The 21,805-nt window shown below is 39.6% G+C and overlaps 1 protein-coding gene across 3 annotated transcripts in view; it reads right to left on the bottom strand.

Annotated features, from left to right (window-relative positions):
- The window catches only part of fmn1 (formin 1), a 376,573-nt gene that overhangs the window by 41,295 nt on the left and 313,473 nt on the right, over nucleotides 1–21,805 (bottom strand). For all 3 annotated transcript variants that reach the window (XM_060828913.1, XM_060828914.1, XM_060828915.1), the window contains one exon: nucleotides 16,026–16,175. In XM_060828913.1, coding sequence (XP_060684896.1) covers nucleotides 16,026–16,175 — 150 coding nt within the window. The remainder of the gene's footprint in view (nucleotides 1–16,025; nucleotides 16,176–21,805) is intronic.

Here is a 21,805-nt window from a genome sequence, read left to right as displayed (position 1 = left end):
ACATCAGTGGTGGGTTAGTTGTTGAGGGGATTCTGAGGGACAAGATTTACGTGTAATTGGAAAGGCAAGGACTAATTAGAGTCAGTCATATGGTGTTGTGCATGGGAAATCTTGCCTTACTTATCTGATTGAGATTTTTGAAGAAATGACAAAGAGGATTGATTAAGGCAGAGCAGTGGACAATATAGACTTCAGTAAGGTGTTCCAACAAGATTCTGCATAGTAAACTGATTAGCAAGGTTAGATTACAAGTATCAGTGCTGGGTCCACTGCTTTTTGTCATTTATGTAAAAGCATTTTGTCATTTATATAAATGATTTGGATGTGAATATAGGAGGAATGGTTAGTAAGTTTGCAGATGGCACCAAAATTAGTGGTGTAGTGTCAATGAAGAAGATCATCTCAGATTACAACTGTGGGCGATATGGTGGCACAGTGGTTAGCACTATTGCCTCACAGCGCCAGAGACCCGGGTTCATTCCCGCCCCAGGCAACTGACTGTGTGGAGTTTGCACATTCTCCCCGTGTCTGCGTGGGCTCCCTCCGGGTGCTCTGGTTTCCTCCCACAGTCCAAAGATGTGCGGGTCAGGTGAATTGGCCATGCTAAATTGCCCATAGTGTTAAGTAAGGGGTAAATGTAGGAGTATGGGTGGGTTGCGCTTCGGCGGGTCGGTGTGGACTTGTTGGGCCGAAGGGCCTGTTTCCACACTGCAAGTAATCTAATCTAATCTAATCAAATCACAATGGGATCTTGATCAGATGGGCCAATGGACTGAGGTGTGGCAGATGAAGTTTAATTTAGATAAATGTGAGCTGTTGTATTTTGGAAAGGCAAATCAGGGCAGACATTCCACGGTAGCCTCTGGGGAGTGATAGCAAACAAACAGATCTCGGGGTGCAGGTTCATTGTTCCTGGAAGATAGAGTTGCTTGTAGAAAGGGTCGTGAAGAAAGAATTTGGTACGCTTGCCTTTATTGGTCATGGCATTGAGTATAGCAGCTGGGAGGCCATGCCATGTTGCAGCTGTACAGGACATTTGTTCGCAACACTTTTGGAATATTACGTTCAATTCTGGTTTCCCTGTTGAAGGATGTTGTTAAACTTGAAAGGGTGCTGAAAGATTTACAAGGATGTTGCTGAGGTTTGAAGGTTTGAGCTATTGGGAGAGGCTGAATAGACTGGGGTTATTTTCCCTGGCTGTTGGAGGCTGGGGGGGAACCTATAGAGGTTAATGAAATCATGAGGGGCATGGATAGGGTGAATAGCCAAGGTCTTTTTCCCAAGGTGGTGTAGTTCAAAACTAGAGGGCATAGGTTTAAGGTGAGAAGGGAAAGATTTAAAAGAAACTTAAGGGGCAACGTTTCATGCAGAGGGTGTACGGAATGACCGGTCAGAGGAAGTGTGGAGGCTGACACAATTACAATATTTAAAAGGAATCTGGATGGGTACATGAATAGGGAGGGTTTCAAGGGATATGGACCAAGTGCTGGCAAATTAATTTATGATATCTCGTCAGCATACATGCGTTGGTCCGAAGGGCCTGTTACCATACTGTACAACTCTATGACCGTTTGGTGTAATCTTATGGAAAAACAATGGAATAATGGAATGAATAATGGAAATCAATCAAGCATATAGTGTACTTTGAAAACATACACAAACAAATCCCTCTAAATACCTGAGTCTTAAATATTTACTTCAAATGTGAGTCCTATTTTTTTCAAAACCATTCTTAGTGTGTCTACATTTGCATTTGACCATTAATGACAAATGTGTTAACATACCACATCTCTGTTGCCTATACGTTTGTACCCATGCTGTAACTTCTATATTGCATTAATTCCAAAGTAAAGTATTGTATATTGACCTTATTCTTTGGATCTTTGTTTAATTATAGATACTAACTTACTCTTTTTGACTAACAGATTTTTTTTTCAGTAACAGGTTTATAAAGGAGAGTTTTGAAGACGACACAGAAAATGTAGAAACACGAAATTAGGTTAGTGGAGTGTGGAGATGAAGGACAGATGGATTCAATGCTCAGAAATGGGAAGTGGTAACCTTTAGGGGAAAAAGAAGTGAGGAGAATTACATTCTAAATGGTAAGATTGTTGACAAAGTTCTTTAAAGATTGAAGTGGAGGTAGGAAAGGCCATAAAAAGGCAAATGGAATTATGGCTTTTATATATGGGGCAACTGAACACAAAGGGAAAGAAATAATGTTGAATTTGTAGAGGTCACTGGTTAGGCCACATCTGTAGAAGATTATGTGTCCTTCTGGGCTCCCTATTGTAGGAAAGACTTTAGGGATATGGAAAGCATCCAGTGAAGATTCACTGAAACTACAGCAGGAATTAGAGATGATGTAGATATTGTGATGATGAGTTGTTGAAAAGATAGAATTTTCCATCTTCTCACAGATGAAAAATCAAGATCTTTAAAACCATAAAAAGGGAAATAGTGAAAAGGAGACAAAAAAATCCCGATTATCAGTAAAAGAATGAAGGGAAAGCTAGAAAGCTATTAAAATTTGACATTATCTACCAAAAGTAGCATTTGTACCATCAATAAACATATCACAATATAAAACTGCATTATACAAGAATTTTTAAAGTAAAAAGATAAAGGATAAAGGATAAGGGAAGTTAATTCAATTAGAATAGATAGCTTTGGTTGATGAGTTAACACCAACACAGATGTAAAAATTGTGAACCAAATGCCCTCCTTTTGTATTTTGACTTCTATAACTCTGTACTTTAAAAGGTGCAAAAATTTAAACTAGAACATGATACAGTTCATAATTTAAAGCTGGGCAATTTTTTTTCTTTTCTAGGTGAAGAATTTGGTCAACGTATGGCAGAACCTTTCCACTTAGCATTGATAGATTACAGAAACTTTTCCACAAAGACTGTTTGTATTTATTGCAATGTGCTCACAAATTTGCAGTTATTTTAAGCCAATAAATATCTTTCCTGGTAAGCCATATTACTTAACATTTTTTATATGTGCATATTCTGACTTTGACATGAAAGACTGAAATAAAATGATTTTATTGAGTGTAATAAAAGTGGTTCAACAAAAATGGTACAGATAATATATCTCACATGTAAGGCTTTATTGCTAGGGAGGCACATCTTTGCACATCTTCAGCTTTGGACGTTGTTTTATTCATTCATGGAATGTGAGTGTCGCTGGCTGGGCTATCATTTACTGTCTATCTCTTAATTGCCCTCGAGACTTGTGAGAATCACTCTTCAACCACTGTAGCCCATACAGTGTAGGCAAACCCATAATGCCATCAGGGAGGGAATTTCATGATTTTGACCTAGTGACACTGAAGGAACAGCAATATCCTTCCAAGTCAGGATGGTGAGTGGCTTTGAGGGGAACTTGCAGGTGATGGTATTCCATGAATTTGCTGACCATATCCTTCTGATCATGGGTTTGGAAGGTGCTCCCAAAGCATTGGGGAAATTCTGTAATGCATCTTGTAGATGTTATCCACTGTCAATGCTGAGAATCGATGATGGACGGAGTTGATTTTGGGGATGTGGTGCCAATCAAATGGGTTCCTTTGTCCTGGATCGTGTCAAGCTTCTTCAGTCTTATTGGGTCTGCACGCATCCAGTCAAGTGGTATATTCCATCACATTCTTGACATGTGCTTTGTAGATGGGAGGGCCTGTTTTGAGGAGGCAGGAGGTGAGCTACCTTTTTTTTAATAGAAAACATTGTGGATGCAGGCCATTCAGCCCATCGAGTCCACACTGAACCTCTGAAGGGCAACCCACCCAGACCCACCTTCCCACACTATCCCCGTAACACTGCATTTCCCATGGCTAACCCACCTAGCCTGCACTTCCCTGGATGTTATAGGCAAGTTAGCATGGCCAATCCACCTAACCCACACATCTTTGGACTGTGGAAAGAAACCCATACAAACACAGAAAGAATATACAAACTCCACATAGATTGTTCCCGAGGGTGGAATCGATCCTGGGTCCTTTGTAACTATGAGGCAGCAATGCTTACCACTGAGCTATTATGCCATCTTAGTTGCTGGTGGATTCCCAGTCTTTGACAGTATTTATATTGCTAATCAGCTCAGTTCCTGGTCGATGGTAAACCTCAGGATAGATAGTGGCGGAATTCAGTGATGGTAATGCTGATAGTTAAGACTCTTTCTTTGTGGAAATGGTCATTGCCGGACACTTGAGTGACGTGCCACTTGTCAGCTCAAACTTGAATATTAAGAGAAAGTTAAGACTGCAGATGTTGGAGATCAGAGTTGAAGAGTGTGGTGCTGGAAAAGCACAGCCGGTCAGGCAGCATCCGAGGAGCAGAAGAATCGACGATTCAAGCATAAGTCCTTCATCAGAAATTCCTGATGCTTGAAATGTCAGTTCTCCTGCTCCTCAGATGCTGCCTGTTTGGCTGTGCTTTTCCAGCACCACACTCTTTAACTTGGATATTGTCAAAGTCTGGCTGCATTTAGGAATGGACTATATTTGAGGTACCATGAATGGCGAACATTGTGCAGTCATCAGCAAACCACTCCATTTTTGACCTTATAATGGAGGGAAGGCCATTGATGAAGCAGCTGAAGATGGCTGGATCTAGAAAACATGACCCTAAGGAACTCCTGTAGGGATGTCCTGGATCCAGCTGACTGACCTCCACTAATAATAGCCTTCTTCCTTTGTGCCAAGTATGACTGCTACCAATAAGAGACCCTCACCCCTCTCCCCGATTCCCACTGATATCAGTCTTGTGAGGGCTCCTCAGCGCAACACTCAGCCTTGATAATCACTCTCACCTCACCCCTGGAATTCAGATCTTTGTCCAATGCTGTAATGAAGTCAGGAGTTGAGTGGTTCTGGAAGAACACAAACTGGGTATCACTGAGCAAGTTATTGATAGTAAGCTTGATAGTGCTGTTAATGACACCTTCCATCACCTTACAAAAGATCTCTTTTTTCAAATAAGGTATGCCTTAAATATATTTTTCAATATTAATTTTGTAGACAGTACTTTAGATTAAAATTCTTTCTGAAGCAAAAAAATTCTTTCAAGTTTGGTGCAGTACTGCCAAGATGGTGGCCAGAGCAGCGGGTTCATTTTTGATTTAAAGGTGGATTTGTTTTCTCCACTTCCTCTCTGAGTTCCACTGAGAATAATGAGCACTCCGAGTTCCATTTTCCCTGTGTTTGTTTTTCTAGATCTGATTCAAACAGCCTGATTGCTCCCTCAAGTATAAGCTACTTTTCCTTCAGTGTGTCATAATGTTTCCTGGTTCTGGTGCACTCAATGAGCAAGCCTTCAAGCTAGTTAGCTATACTCAGGCCTTCTAGCTCATTACTCCTAGTCTTAGTTATTCTATTCATTTATTCTAGCTTTCTCATTGCTATTTCCTGAAAATTGAGATTGCTACTTTCAACAATTCTGCTCCAGTTCTGTAATTCCTTTTAAGGCTCCCCACCAGTCTTCCTTAAGTCTTGCAATTTTCCTCCTTACCTGGTTTCACCCGATTACAAGTTCTTTGGTTTATTGCCCAAACGCTATCTGTTTATTTGATCACTATTCCAGATCATACCATCTTTTAATAAATAGAATTACATTCTTGGCTCCATTGATGGCTTTGAATCTGTGAATCCTCTCCTAACCTTGGCTTGTTCTCGATTTCTGTTCGGTAAAGTTTGCAGCTCCAATACAAAGGCAGTTGAAGGGTTAGAAAAATAAGAAGCAATAATTAAAAACAATTGACCTTCAAATGATAAGTCAGTGGTGGACTGGCATGCGATCTATTGTAATTATAATAAGATCATAGTTCATGCATTTAACAAAAATTAGGAGATAATCATTACTAATAGTCCATAAGTGTATAAACGACATTTGTAATGTTAATAACCAGCCGACTCAATAGAGTCTAGAAATTTTTGTCAGTACATTTTCAGGGTAAATTCATGTGCTTCTCCATGTCAGCAAAATCAGTGCTGAGGAATGCAAAGTTATGTAACACATTCTGAATAAAGTATCTCTAAATACTGCCTAATTTTAATAAAGAGTGCTACCCTAATTTTAGAACCATGTTCATCTCAATACGTTTTTGATAGTTCTATTTTCAATCTAGGTATTCCCATTCCCCATAAAGTAGTTATTAAAGAAGCATTAAATCGGTTTGTGAAAAGTTTCAGAATATTAACTTCATTAGGAGCTATTTCAAGGGCAATCAAAGACCTTCTATTTAATCTATTGTAGTGACTAAAATAATCGGAGATTTAATCAGTAAAATATACTTTTAGTGGAAAGCCTTACAAACGCCGTTGAAGAAATGAGAAATCTAACCAACTCCAATAATCATTTCTTTAAAAGAAAAATTTGATCATCAATCATCACCTGGAGAGGGTGAATAATATGTGTTAATCTGAATTTATCAATTCAGTGTGACTAATGAAAGAACACTAGTGATATCTGAAACAACTACACATCATTTTCCGAGAAAAACATTTCAACCATTTACGTTCAAATCACACCTGTACTAAAAGTTCATATTAATAATATACTGTTTATTTTGTTTTGCAGTTTCGCTTTAAGTGTGTAATTATTTACTTAGTAGTAGTAACAGTATAATATTTAAGAATTTGTTTCCTTTTAACCTAGAACCCATTTGAATCAAGAATAAATAAATTGTAAGAATCAACACAAGTAGCAGGGTTAGAAACTGATACACAAAATTGAATGACAGTAAAGTATGAATTATACAAAAAGGGTGAATTACACATTTTTATCCTCACACTGTATCTTACTTCATATATAAATTTATTTTTATCCTGTGTTATAGTATACACTTATTTCCTTTTCTTCCTTGCCTCTGATCACGACTTCAAGGTTGGACAGGAAAACAGGGCATTAATAATTAAAGCCACAGGATGTTCAACAACACACACAAAAAAAATGTGCTTTAAGGAGCTAAAGTGTCAACCACTATAAAAACACAATGTTCTAGACCAGTTTAGATTTATGGGTAAAGAAATAGTCAACATCGATTGATTCATCAACACTCTATAAGTATCAGCTGCCTTTTTTTGTTGCTAAATTTAATGAACAATGGGCCAGAATTTTCTAATGGTCAGATAATATCAAAGCCTTGCTGGGAGTTGGAAAAGGGAGCCTGTGGAATCCTCATTGTAACAGACTCAAAGAACTGTCCAGGAAATTTAGATCTTGTTCGGGTATTCCTCTTTGTCTGGACCCTTCTGAAAATCTTGATTAAATCAAAAAGTTCAAAGAGTCGTGCAGTAGTTAAGTAAGTTACTGAGGAAATGTTAGACTAGTTAACTAAGTTTAACTGCCAAGTAGCTGTTCAACTGATGCCCAGCTTATCTCTCATAATCCCAAAGACACCTCTTTCATAATCTCTACACTACCGAAAACCCGGCCTGTTACACCTCTATCCCACACGGCTGCAGGTTTCCATGCTCCTACCATGCTGCCAAACCCAAAACATTGCCCCTTCCCAGATCCCACACCCCTGGGATTTGAAAAATCCTCATCCTCATACTTGCCCCCCTTCCCCCATTGGATATTTCTTGTGCACCCTGACCTATTGTCATTACCTCTATGAGGTCTGTCCTGACAATGAGAAAAGACATATCCAGGCATTATCTGGGACATTGTGTGTCAGGTATGACTCTGTGAGTATGGCTGCACGGCTGTTGTTTCACTAGTCTGTGAGGCAACTTTCCCAATTTTGCCATTAGCCCAAAAGGACTTTGCCAAGTGGTTTGCCTGGTTTTATTCCATATCTGTGACTTTCTAGTGGTTGATACAACACAGTGGCTTGCTAAGCTATTTCAGAGGGCAGTTAAGCATCAACTATGTTGCTGAAGGTCTGGCACCCTCCTTCGACTGACTGAACTGGTCCTCACCCTGAATAACTTCTCTTTTCAATCCTCCCACTTCCTCCAAACTAAAGGAGTTGCCATGGGCACCCGCATGGGCCCCAGCTATGCCTGCCTCTTCGTAGGATATGTGGAACAGTCCATCTTCCGCAACTACACTGGCACCACCCCCCACCTTTTCCTCCGCTACATCGATGACTGTATCGGCGCTGCCTCGTGCTCCCACGAGGAGGTTGAACAGTTCATCAACTTTACTAACACCTTCCATCCCGACCTGAAATTCACCTGGACTGTCTCAGACTCCTCCCTCCCCTTCCTAGACCTTTCCATTTCTATCTCGGGCGACCGACTCAACACAGACATCTATTATAAACCGACTGACTCCCACAGCTACCTGGACTACACCTCCTCCCACCCTGCCCCCTGTAAAAACGCCATCCCATATTCCCAATTCCTTCGTCTCCGCCGCATCTGCTCCCAGGAGGACCAATTCCAACACCGCACAACCCAGATGGCCTCCTTCTTCAAGGACCGCAGATTCCCCCCAGACGTGATCGACGATGCCCTCCACCGCATCTCCTCCACTTCCCGCTCCTCCGCCCTTGAGCCCCGCTCCTCCAACCGCCACCAAGACAGAACCCCACTGGTTCTCACCTACCACCCCACCAACCTGCGCATACAACGTATTATCCGCCGCCATTTCCGCCACCTCCAAACGGACCCCACCACCAAGGATATATTTCCCTCCCCTCCCCTATCAGCGTTCCGCAAGGACCACTCCCTTCGTGACTCCCTTGTCAGATCCACACCCCCCACCAACCCAACCTCCACCCCCGGCACCTTCCCCTGCAACCGCAGGAAATGTAAAACTTGCGCCCACACCTCCACACTCACTTCCCTCCAAGGCCCCAAGGGATCCTTCCATATCCGCCACAAGTTCACCTGTACCTCCACACACATCATCTATTGCATCCGCTGCACCCGATGTGGCCTCCTCTATATTGGTGAGACAGGCCGCTTACTTGCGGAACGCTTCAGAGAACACCTCTGGGCCGCCCGAACCAACCAACCCAATCACCCCGTGGCTCAACACTTTAACTCCCCCTCCCACTCCACCGAGGACATGCAGGTCCTTGGACTCCTCCACCGGCAGAACACAACTACACGACGGCTGGAGGAGGAGCGCCTCATCTTCCGCCTGGGAACCCTCCAACCACAAGGTATGAATTCAGATTTCTCCAGCTTCCTCATTTCCCCTCCCCCCACCTTGTCTCAGTCGGTTCCCTCAACTCAGCACCGCCCTCCTAACCTGCAATCCTCTTCCTGACCTCTCCGCCCCCACCCCACTCCGGCCTATCACCCTCACCTTGACCTCCTTCCACCTATCCCACCTCCATCGCCCCTCCCCCTAGTCCCTCCTCCCTACCTTTTATCTCAGCCGGCTTGGCTCTCTCTCTCTTATTCCTGATGAAGGGCTTATGCTCGAAACGTCGAATTCTCTATTCCTGAGATGCTGCCTGGCCTGCTGTGCTTTGACCAGCAACACATTTGCAGCTGCTGAAGGTCTGGAGCCACATGTAGCCTAGTCCCGATAAGGGCAGCAGTTTTTCCTTCCCTCAAGAATATTAGTGAAATATATGAGTTTTATGACAATTGACAACAAGGAAATATCCACTTGAATTTGTTCTCTTGCATTCCTTTTGTTACAGAAGCTCTGTTTTATTCATGTCAGCATTACTAGGAGTGACAATTTACAACCTAGCTCCCACCTTCAGACTGAGCAAACTCTTCTTTGTATCATGTTGCATCATCACCGTACTGTGTCCAGGAGATGGAGTCATATCTGTCACAAAGGATGCCAGTTGTGCTTTGTAGAGGCTATTCTGTATTTCTGCAAGAACTGTCCCAGGAAAAACCATCTTTGGCTGATTCATCAATAACCGTTCTGTCCATCAAAACTGACTTTGTTCTCCAATGACTTCAATGTTCAGTACTATCTATAACTTCTCAGATCATTCAATAATCCTTGCCTGTATGCAGCAAGGTGTGGGTAAAGTGGTTCAGTATGATAAATAGTAATCTACGTTTAAGCCAGTCAAGTGCCAAGCTACGCCCATCTCCAACAAGAAGACTAATGGACTCCCCTTTGACATCAAAGCATTACTATTGCTGAGTCCCACATAATCAACATTTTAACAGTCACTATGATCTAAAAATTTAATTGGAATAACCAAATGAATTTAGTGGCTACTCGAATGGGTCAGGGGCCATGTGTCCAGTGATGAGTTGCTCAGCTCCTGATTTAGGCCTAACAAGGCACGAAGCAGGGAAATGCTGACATTTTCTGGATGCATGCAGTTGTATCATGTCGAAAGAAGCTCAACTCTTATTTAGTGAAAAGTCTTCCATTTGTTTGGAACATCATTCACTAATTTAAGTGCAGTTCTTCCCCACAACACGTATACCATAGGGACAGCATGTAGCACCACAGGATGCATTGCAGCAGTTTGCCAAGGTTTCTCAGCAGCTCCTCCAAAATCTTCTATCTCTACTAATGAGAATTGACTCTCCAAGCTTCTGTCTAAATAACACTGCATCTTCTCTGGAATTTTTACAATAGTTCCTTTCTTTATTGTTTCAGCATCAACATCCTGACACTCATCAACTGATAATAGCATTGTGGGAGCATTTCCACCATGCAAGCAGCAATAGCTCAAGAAGAGGCTCACTATCAATTTCTCAATGACAAATAAAGGAAGCCAGCAAATATTGGCCTTGCTGGTAGGTCTTATTCATAAGAATAAATGTGAAGATCATGAAAATGTGTTTCAGTTACATCTCATTTGAAGAACATAACAGCATTTAGAATGAATGAAGACTGTTTCTCCATCAAATCGTTTCTAATTTGCTAACGAGACTAAGGAACAGATCAGAAACACGACTCCAGCAATTGATTCCAACATGATTTCAGCAATGCAACTGCACTTGAAGGCAGAATGCCAATTACAGATGAGAAAGTTAAAGCCCTATTAAAAGACCCAGAGGGGGAAGGTGATATCATTCCTCAAGAGAGCAAATAGTGTTAGAATTAATCTCAATGCCTTCTATACAGATTCTATAATACACTGCTCCCAACAGGGAAGCTAAATTCCGAGTTTGAGATCAAAATAAAACGTCAGCCCTCAATTCTCTGATCTATGCTTCTACTGAGTAAATCTCTCTGCTAGAAGGGGGATGATCATTACCTCAGAAGTGGAAATAATACTTTGGTGTGTCTTGCGTCTTGAAAAAGAAGTTTCTGAGAGTTTGAATCTCCGACAAAGAAATAGTGCTCACAGATCTCAGATTGGATGTAAGTTTGGAATTCTCTAACTTGTAATATCCATTAATTTCCTGGAGGGAGTACATGATTGAGGTGTTATCACTGATGTAGCCTTTTGTTTAAGGTGTTCCTTAGAAACAGGCATCATATTTAAACTGTATTTCAGCAATCTTGTAATTACTTTGATGTATGTATCAAATAAACTATAACTATGTAGAGAAAAAAAAGACATTCAAATGGATCGTAAAACTAAACAAAGTTACAAATGGTTTTGCCACTGTAGTAAGGAGCATTCTCATCTGTAAATATATTAGGGAACAGTTTAGCATTGCTTCCTTTATAAATTAACATATTCCCACTGCGTAAAAATCCTTCATAATTGCAGGCAAATAGAGACATGAATCAATTCACCTTTCACATTTTGAATTCTTTCCCAGAAAGAAAGTAATCAGGGTCCTTGGCAGCCTGCTTTTCATTCAGACTCTATAAAATCAAGTGAAAGGTCTGCCACTAGACGCCTACTTTCTCATGTCTGAAATGACTGGTTGCCTTTCATCGCAGACTGCCTAAGAGACAACCCTCATTACATAGCACTTGTTTCATCCATTACTGCTTTTTGTTTCTCTTGTAGTTTAATTGTGTGATTTTGCTCAGCTTGAGTCAACAGCAACTAAAATTATTTTCTGCATAATGTCCCAAGGAGCTTGGAATTATTCAGATCTGAATACCATCCTTGTTAGTGAAACTTTTTGGTGTTTTTACTTCCAATAACTCTGTGACCTTATGGATTTGAAAGAGCACATGTCTCGACTAGAACAGATAGATTTGCTAACAATCTGCAGATTAGGCCTTTAAACCTGGCAAATTATTGATTAAAACATCTAATTAATTTTTAATGACAAATAATAAATGTAAAACTGTACTAAGATAAATTAAAATTACTTCACCTTGAATGACTTTATATCACAACAAAACCAAAAAAATCTAACTGCTATCAAAAGAATATGATTAACTCTAACAAACAGCTTTTAATAACATTCTTCAGTTTGAATACTGGCTTCTGAGATATCATCAGGGAACTGTCTTGCAAGAAATAGCCTACCAGCAGTTTCAAATGAACTGGATTTCAAAACACATTTAAAATGAACAAGCAATGAAGCAAAGATTGTTTCATGACGATACCTATTTTCAGGATCAATAATACTACTCAGGTCAGGACTTTTGATCTTGAAGCTTGCTGTTTAAAGGGACCAGCACTTCAAACTATAATACTGTCATCATACAGTAACTCTTACCCCATCTCTGCCAATTTATTTGTTGCACTAAACAATTTTTGAATACTGCCTGCTTATTAAGAAAGTGAATTTCTAGAGTTGGTCTCTTGAATTTCCATTGTAATTTGGCAGGAGACCCTTCAGAAAACGAGTAAGATAAATTCTGTTGCAAATCACCTTCTTGTTTATTTTACTTTTGGGTGTGAAAATCCAGAAAATGTAATGTTTGAGTTAGCAGACAAGGATATCTTTTTTCTTTCGGGAAGATGATCAACTAAAGCTTAACAGGAATCACAAATATGGGACCCTCACTAACTTGCCATTCTTAAGGGAGATGCTCAGGCAAGTTGTAGCATCTTAGTTGAGACTACCTATTAAATACAGACTAAAAGAGTGAACAAACTCCACTAACCTCTTGGTCTATACCATTCAGTGTTGTACTGTAAGGCGTATTTGTCTATTAAAGTATTGGGACAATGCTCATCCCATACTTTGAAAACTCTTTTTTTTGGATTAAGCTCTGAGGAAGTATTGTGATAGTTCTTTGAATGTACTATAGAGGAAATTATGATTTTCTATCCTAGCAGCTGGAGCTGCAATCACAGGATTATCAAGGCTACACATATTATCATGTGGGAGAATTATTTCTAAAGTGATGATGCTGTTTTGTCTGTTTCTCTTTGTCTTGTAAAACTGTGATAGCATCTATATATTTCAGTGTGAATACGGCAGGGTTGAGGTTTTTTTCAGGAGGAGGGCTTTCAGGAAAGATCAGAAAAATAGTGGCAGAGATTCAGATTGCCTGGTCTCCAAATCTTTGTGTTTCTTCAGGATTTCACACCCATTCAAGGGTTTTGGGAGGGGTAGAATTTGGCCTCCACCAGTCATAAGGCCAAACCTGATGGAGGTCAAACAAATGAGATGTAATTTACTTTGGAGTACACCAGCATGTGGATGCCCAGAAAATATGCTGAGGTGACCTGATACTAGATTCTAGTCATTCAGACAGTCGCTCAAGTTCTTTGCCAGACCAGAGTTCTGTATTTTTTTATTTTCAAGAGAACCTTATAACTTAACTGAGACATTCTGCCTGCAGTTCTTCATCTGTAGCCAGAAAATCTCAAATTCTAACCCATGGTATAGAGCTGCCTCTGGGCACAGCTAGTATGGCTTTTGACCAGCGTATTGACCTTTTGTATTGGACCCCTGTACATCTGGGCCTGATGTGGGACCAGTACTTCTATCCAGTGACCAGAGCGGGACAGCAGAAAATCAGCCAAATGAACCTTTCCCCTTCTGAATGAATATTATTTCCAACATGACTGTGAGAGATGGTCCTTTTCTGTGTGAACTAAAACATAGTTCCTATTCCTTTCTGCTTGAATCTTCTAACAAAATAAGGTCCAAATATACAGGTGTTAGAAAAGGAAATAGGAATTAAATTGAAATGATCAAAAAACACAGGTGTCCTTAGTGATTTGTAGTTATTGATACATTGTATCAGACGAAAAATCAACAGACATTAAATTCTTGAATCCATATCCCCAAGCTCGATCCCATCTAATATTGGATCAAGATTTTAACAGGCACAATGTGCTCAAACTACTGGAAACTTTAAATACAGCTAATTTTTCTTTAATTATGGTGGATCTTGATGTTGTCCGATGAGATATGATCAGAGATTTGTGAGTCAGCAGCCCATTTTCCATGCTACTACCTGTCTTTTACTATTAGGTCATCAAAGTCAACTTCACTGGTTGTTTTTAAACTTATATAAGAAGGAAAACTATTATAATGGAGATACATATTTGAGTAAATTTGATCCATAAAAAATACTTTATAACATTCATTTGTAAGAATGGGAAATAGCTTGCAGAGAAAAAAAATGCCAGAGCAGGGAATGCAGATTACACCAATTAATCTAATTCTGATCCATTTCTAGTAAACTGGGTGGTAAATCAACAGTTTCACACTTAGGAAAACAGTGTCGCTAAGGGTCATGACTTTACAAGACATTCTAGATGTGGATGTTTTTTCTGTTGTCCCATTTAACAACATTTCAAGGAACTCCCATTTTTAGTTATATATACAAATGGATCCCTTCTGTTTTTGATAAATTCCATCTTTAACCCTAAAGGAGCAGCTGAACATCAGATTCTTATTATCCATACAGGACAGGATCAAGAAGAAAACTTAGTTTCCCCATTTCAGACACTGTAGTAGGCATGGCCACTTAGTACAAGGTAGCTATGCCATAACCTCTGCAAATAAGCCTTTGCAGTGAAGTAATTTTGAACTTAATAAGTTAACAGAATTGTGTTATGTTATATTACGTGCTCATTTTTCAATTTTTAAAAAACTTTTCCCAAGAATGTCTGCAGAATTAGACATTAAACATTTTAAATCCATCTGGTTTCCCTTGAATAGCAATTTTTAAGGCACTAATTGAGATATAAGCCAATAAAAGAATTTAAAGAAAATAATATTTATTTTTACTTCCATAGTTACCTAGCTTATAAGATTCCAGGCCACTGTATTAAGTATGGAATAGAAATGCTGTGAAAATTTCCTCAATATAATTTTATGCAGCAACTTTATGAACAGCATTTTTGTTAACCACGAAACAATTGGAACTACAGATGAATGTTTAAATTCACATAGCTAAATTGTTTAGAAAGCAATGCTTTACAACTGGGAAAAGGCTAAATATTTACTAACTATTCTTCTACATGCTTCATTTTTATTAAAGAGCGTATGATAAAGGCTCAGCTTTAATATTTTCAAAATTCACCATTCATTTTGGTAGAAAACTGAAATGTTAAATCAGAGCAAAAATATACAATAGTGCAAAATGTGATTTTGTCATAAAACTGAGAAAATGCTAATCTTTTGGTCATAATGACACCCTCACATAAAACCTTCATGAAACCTTACCTAAAAGCATATATGGGGTAAGGTTATTCTTTCTCAAACCAATAAAATCAGGAAACTGTTGCGAGAAGCAGTGTCACGCAGTTTGATGTCCCCAGCAGGGTACCTGGGGTCAGATGTGCTGCCATAAATTCAGTGTGGGGCTTTGACATTGTGCTAAGTGTGGCCTAGGTCTGGGGGGTTTCTCTTTGAAGCAAGTGAAGTTTAATAACTGGAAAAGCATTTGCTTTTATTTGTCGGTACTGTCTGCGACAGTAATATCAGCTCATTTAGGCTGGTTCAACATAAAAATGCACTAGTGAAGCAATCTGTTACAAATTAGCACAGCTCTCATTCCACTTTATTGGCAGGTAATTGAAAGGAGTTGGGAAAGTGTAATTTATCAGATTATGTGTGTTTATCTTCCTTGTGGGTATAACAGACTTTGGCAACTTTTTCAATATACCCAAGGGGATTGAACTTCTTTAATCCAAGTTAATAAAAAAAACAAATAAAATAAATAGAGTGTAACACGGTGGTTCAATATATATGTAAAAATTAAAATGAATTAATCTTGAAATTAATAGACTTTTAATGCTTTATTTAATCTCTTTCTTACCTTTCTTTGGAGATGTTTTTGCTCTCACGTTTCCAAGTATTTTTAAAATCAGTACAGAATTCAAACCACAGCATGAATATGTAGTTTGGAGTAATATCTTTCCCCCCAGGTTTTGGCTTCACTCCAAAGAACCTTATTGTTTCTTCAAAGCTAAGAGAAAAAGAGGAAAAAAGAAACTGTCAACACGTAAACCTGCTAGTGGCTGTAGTTTCCCTGAGGGCTTGTTCCAAAGTCAGTAGCCAATACTCTGTAATTACTGTGACTACTTCCCTCAGCTTCAACATTCATGGCAACAACCCTTGTCAAGTATAATGTAACCTTCATACATCTACAGTGTTTCCAGAAGGAGATATTTGGAATAGCCATATAACCAGCCCACAAACCTGGTTTTGAAATAAGAGCTATCAAAATCCTGATTTAAATATATATCACCACTCCTCTCGAAGAAAAAAACTCAGTATAGCTAGAAATCAAGACCACATTCGTCTCCAAAGGTGAGGGACTCCAGGCGCATAACATAAACAAGTACAGACACATAAAATCTGAACTACACACTTTCCCTTTCATTCATGCACTTCAAATAGTTGGTATCTGTTTAAACTCATGCTCTTTTTGACAACTAAGGTGCCATTCAGTTGAAATGCAGTGAAATACAATATTGTGTTACTGATCTCAATATCTACATAAATGTCAGACCCAAATTCAATATGATGGCAAGAAATAATACATCAAATTGTTTTCTCATTGGAATTTCATTGAGAACTATACTTTAAATGTAATTCATGTATTCCACAGAAAGACTATTTAATCAGTATGGTCAGTGTGGCAACTTTGCGACTTATTTATGTCTTTGTGTTGTGCAAATTTTTCTCTTATTTTTCTCCCTTTCGGTTCATCATTGTTGCTTCCTGCCACAAGTTTTATCTTTAAACAGCTTTCTCCTTCACTTGTCAACATGGTAAATATTCACTTAAGATACATATTGGTTCCATTAATATATAATGTTTTTCGACATAGCAATCCTTTGAAGGTTATTTTTAATTTTATGTTGGACTTTATTGGCTTTGTCTTTCAGAAATATTTAAATTCTAAAGTAAACATTTAGTATTATACCAGAGCAACAATAGAATCCTGCAGAACATGCACCTTTCTTCAATCATCTAAGTTACTGGAAGGTAGGATAAACATTTTAGCAGCTTAATTTTCACTAGCTCTGATGAGTCTTGGTCCCTCGAGCTCACATTAGTCTGCAACTAAATAATGATCATTTTACTGTCCCTCAAGAGAATAACACATTAAACATTTACACATAGATCTACATCATTTTAATGGAGACCATCAGGATTGGTTTATATAGCAGTAAAAATGCAAAAAAAATTATGAAAAAGAACTCTTAATTTGCAGTAAAAAGTGTTTCAAAGGGTTCCCTATAGTAAAAATGTCTATATAAACACCAGGGTGCATTAATTAGATCATTAATTAGTCACTTGTGTAATCAACTTAAAATTCTTTGAATAACAATTGTGACCATGTTGTTTTAATAGCTTAAATAAAATTACATGAAAGGTCGCTACTTTATCACCTGCCACTTTCAACATCGAAAAGTGCTTCTGATATTAATGATGAATTGGCTGATAATTTAGACCTTCAATAAAAGAGCCAGATGCTCAAAACTTTTCAACCGCAATATCTGTACTTGATTCTCCTAAAATCTCTTTCATTAAGATGTAACTACAGGTTAGGAGTAAAATATTGCATGTCAAATTATAACAGGAGCGTAACAATTGGTTTCTCTTGCTGAATTTTACAGAGATATCAAACTATTGAGGTGATGAAAAATCTCACATTTACCACTAACAGTTTGTAGTTCCTCCTCAAAATGTGATCTCAGAGGGAATACATCCAAAACGTGTCCCCATGGAGTGTCACACCATTGAAACTTATGTTAGTATCTAAATTTTTAAGTGTAAATGAATCAGAAGTCCACAAATCAGAAAAATGCAAGGAGGCAGTGAAAATGAAGAGTATGTAAGAAGAGAACGGTCCAGAGAATAACTGCTGCAAGTTTAGAAATCTAGGGACAGTTTACCACCATAAAACTTCCAGAAACTGTAAGATCTGCCAAGGCTGGATTTTTCTTTGTGAAATCATAACTAAGCTTGTGTGTGTGTGTATATATATTTATGTAAAAATATATATTTCAAACTTTACTTTTCAATATAAATGGTGCTACAATAAGTACCGCAAATATCAACCTCCTGTACATGTGAACCTCATGACTTTGGGCCTAAAACCTAAAACCTGTAATTTTGCATATGCAAAGTTCGACATGGGTCTTAGAATCCAAGTGTAAACCCAAAGAAGGTGTCAACTTGGACCCCACCGGAGGGCCACTGCCCTGGGCTTGACATGAACGCTCAAACCATCAGGAAGTATATAAATGCCAGATTCATCAGCTGTACCCACAAGGTAGAGCAAAACATCACCCGTTCACAACGCAATGCCATCCAGGCACTCAAAACCAATCACAACATTGTCATCAAACCAGCAGATAAAGGAGGAGCCATCGTCATTCAGAATAGAACAGATTACTGCAAGGAAGTGTACCGACAACTGAACAACCAGGAACACTACAGGCAACTACCAGATGATCTGACCAAAGAACACACCTGTGAATTAAACACACTGATCAGAACTTTGGATCCAGGCCTTCAAAGTTCCCTACGTGCCCTCATCCCATGTACTTCTTGTGTAGGCGACTTTTACTTCCTTCCAAAGGTACACAAAGCCAACACACCAGGACGTCCCATCGTGTCGGGCAATGGAACCCCATGTGAGAATCTCTCCAGCTATGTTGAAGGCATCTGAAACCTATTGTACAGGGGATCTCCAGCTTCTGTCGTGACACTACGGATTTCTTACAGAAACTCAGCACCCACAGACGAATCGAACCGGGAACATTCCTCGTTACAATGGACGTTCCCGCACTCTACACCAGCATCCCCCACAATGATGGCATTGCAGCAACAGCCTCAGTACTCAACATCAACAACTGCCAGTCTCCGAACACCATCCTACAACTCATCCGCTTTATCCTTGATCACAACGTCTTCACCTTTGACAACCAGTTCTTCATCCAGACACACGGAACAGCCATGGGGACCAAATTTTCACCCCAATATGCCAACATTTTTAAGCACAAGTTTGAACAAGACTTCTTTTCTATGCAGAATCTCCAACGAACATTATACACCAGGTATATTGATGACATTGTCTTCTTCTGGACCCATGGCGAGGAGTCACTGATAAAACTACACAGTGACATCAACAAGTTTCATCTTACCATCAAACTCACCATGGACTACTCTCGACTATCTGTCTCATTCTTGGACACATGCATCTCCTTCAAGAATGGACACCTCAGCACCACACTCTACCGCAAACCCACAGACAACCTCACAATGCTTCACTTCTCCAGCTTCCACCCAAAACATATTAAAACATCCATCCCCTATGGACAAGCCAACGCATATATTGGATCTGCTCAGATGAGGAGGAATGTGAGGGACACCTGGAAATACTCAGGGATGCCCTCACAAGAACAAGGTATGATGCCTAACTCATCGACTGCCACTTCTGACGTGCCACAGCAAGGAACCGTAATGACCTCCTCAGGAGACAGACACATGCTTCAACCGACAGGGTACTCTTCGTTGTTCATTATTTCCCAGGAGCTGAAAAACTATGCCATGTTCTTCATGACCTGCAACACATTATCAATGAGGATGAGCACCTCACCAAGACCTTCCCCACACCTCCACTACTTGCCTTTAAACAAACGCCAAACCTCAAACAGATCGTTGTTTGTAGCAAGCTGCCCGGCTCTCAGGACAACTCCATACAACCCTGTAACGGGTAGGCGCTGCAAGACATGTCAGAGTGTGGACATAGATACCACCATTATGTGTGGGGTCACCTCCCATCTTGTACATGGCAGGTACTCATGTAACTCAGCCAATGTTGTCTATCTTATACGTTGCAGGCAGGAGTGCCCTGAGGCATGGTACATTGGGGAAACCGAGCAAAGGCTATGACAACGGATGAATGGGCACAGCACAACAACCAACAGACAGGAGGGTTCCCTCCCAGTTGGGGAACATTTCAGTGGTCCAAGACATTCGACCTCGGACCTTTGGGTGACCATCCTCCAAGGCGGACTTCGGGACAGGCAGCAGTGAAAAGTGACCGAGCAGAGGCTGATAGCTAAGTTCCATACCTATAGGGAGGGCCTCAACCAGGACCTTGGGTTCATGTCACACTACAGGTGACCACCATTGCACTATACACACACACAGAGGCACTCCTACATACACATACATATGGATACACATATACACAGATGTGCACACACACACCCTTACAGACACACACTCCCACACGCACCCCCTCACAGACTTAAGACACTCTGCACTGCACTACACACACACACACACTCACAATCCCCAACCCAGAGAGACAGACAAAGACCCACATGCATACATATATTTTGTGGTGCGAATTTGTACTTGCAGGGTTACATTGCACTTTGCACAAAAACTGCACGAAATCATGTAAAACTCCGTTAGTTCACTTTTTAGATTAGAATCAATCTAAACATCATGGCATAGACAGAGAACACAGGGGGCTTACATCACCACATTGTCCAGCTATCACCATTGTTAACAGCTAACCCAAGAATGCAACTCTTTAAAAAAAGGTTTTGTGATTTACACATGAAAGAAGTGAAACTATCATGGTATTCAAACAGATGAAAGGTTTAACAGAAAATCAATTTTTCAATGTATAATTTCAGTTACATCATTGTAAAGTTTGCTATAAATTCTGTGTGTTAGGATTGAGCCCTCCACTACCACCTGATGAAGGAGCGATGCTCCGAAAGCTAGTGTGCTTCCAATTAAACCTGTTGGACTATAACCTGGTGTTGTGTGATTTTTAACTTTGTACACCCTAGTCCAACACCTGCATCTCCAAATCTTGAGATGATAATGATTTGCTTTCATTGTAAATGTATAAAAACTAATGAAACAACCAATAAATAATTCCTTGAAGCAATTATACACTGAAGCTTTATTTTAAGTATTCTAAATTTTAAAGTGATCAGATTGTCGATGATAATTAATATAAATTTGTTTGGTTTCTCCTTTAATCTCTGGCAACAATCTTGCTTTGATTTCACTTGGGCCTAAATCAAGCATGAATGTCAACCCCTCAAAAACATAAACCTTCCCAAAAATTCAACTGTTACACAAGTATATCAATAAATGGCGAAAGGGAGACTGACAATATTATTAAAAGTTATCATCAGCCATGACAATGCAATGCTTCATTTCATACTCCAGGGAAAGAAATTGCAGAATTGGATGAGGTTATTAGTAGAATCTTACCAGTCACTGACCACAATACAGGAATCTTTGTCTTAATCTTTGGAAGACAAAGTAAATGTATCTAACATTTCTCCAATTTTCTGAACTTATTTTCATAACATGAATGACATCAATTCTCTGCCATTTCCTTTTAATAGTGCTCATGTTTTTGCCATTGTTTTGTTAATCAATTTTTCCCTACTGTGGTCATATTTCTTAAGTGAAGCGTTAGACAGAATGGTAACTGGCAAGCTTTGAGTTCAAGCACTCTGAGGTTAAATCCTCCCCAAAATGCCAGCATGACAGATCTTGCAACACAATCTTGCTGATTTCTACTTTTATCCAAGTGCTTTAGCA

This window comes from Hemiscyllium ocellatum, chromosome 8 (genome assembly GCF_020745735.1).
Source record: "Hemiscyllium ocellatum isolate sHemOce1 chromosome 8, sHemOce1.pat.X.cur, whole genome shotgun sequence".
NCBI classification, from domain to species: domain Eukaryota; kingdom Metazoa; phylum Chordata; class Chondrichthyes; order Orectolobiformes; family Hemiscylliidae; genus Hemiscyllium; species Hemiscyllium ocellatum.
Note: the sequence above shows the minus strand (reverse complement) of the source record. Positions and strands in the feature narration are given on the sequence as shown.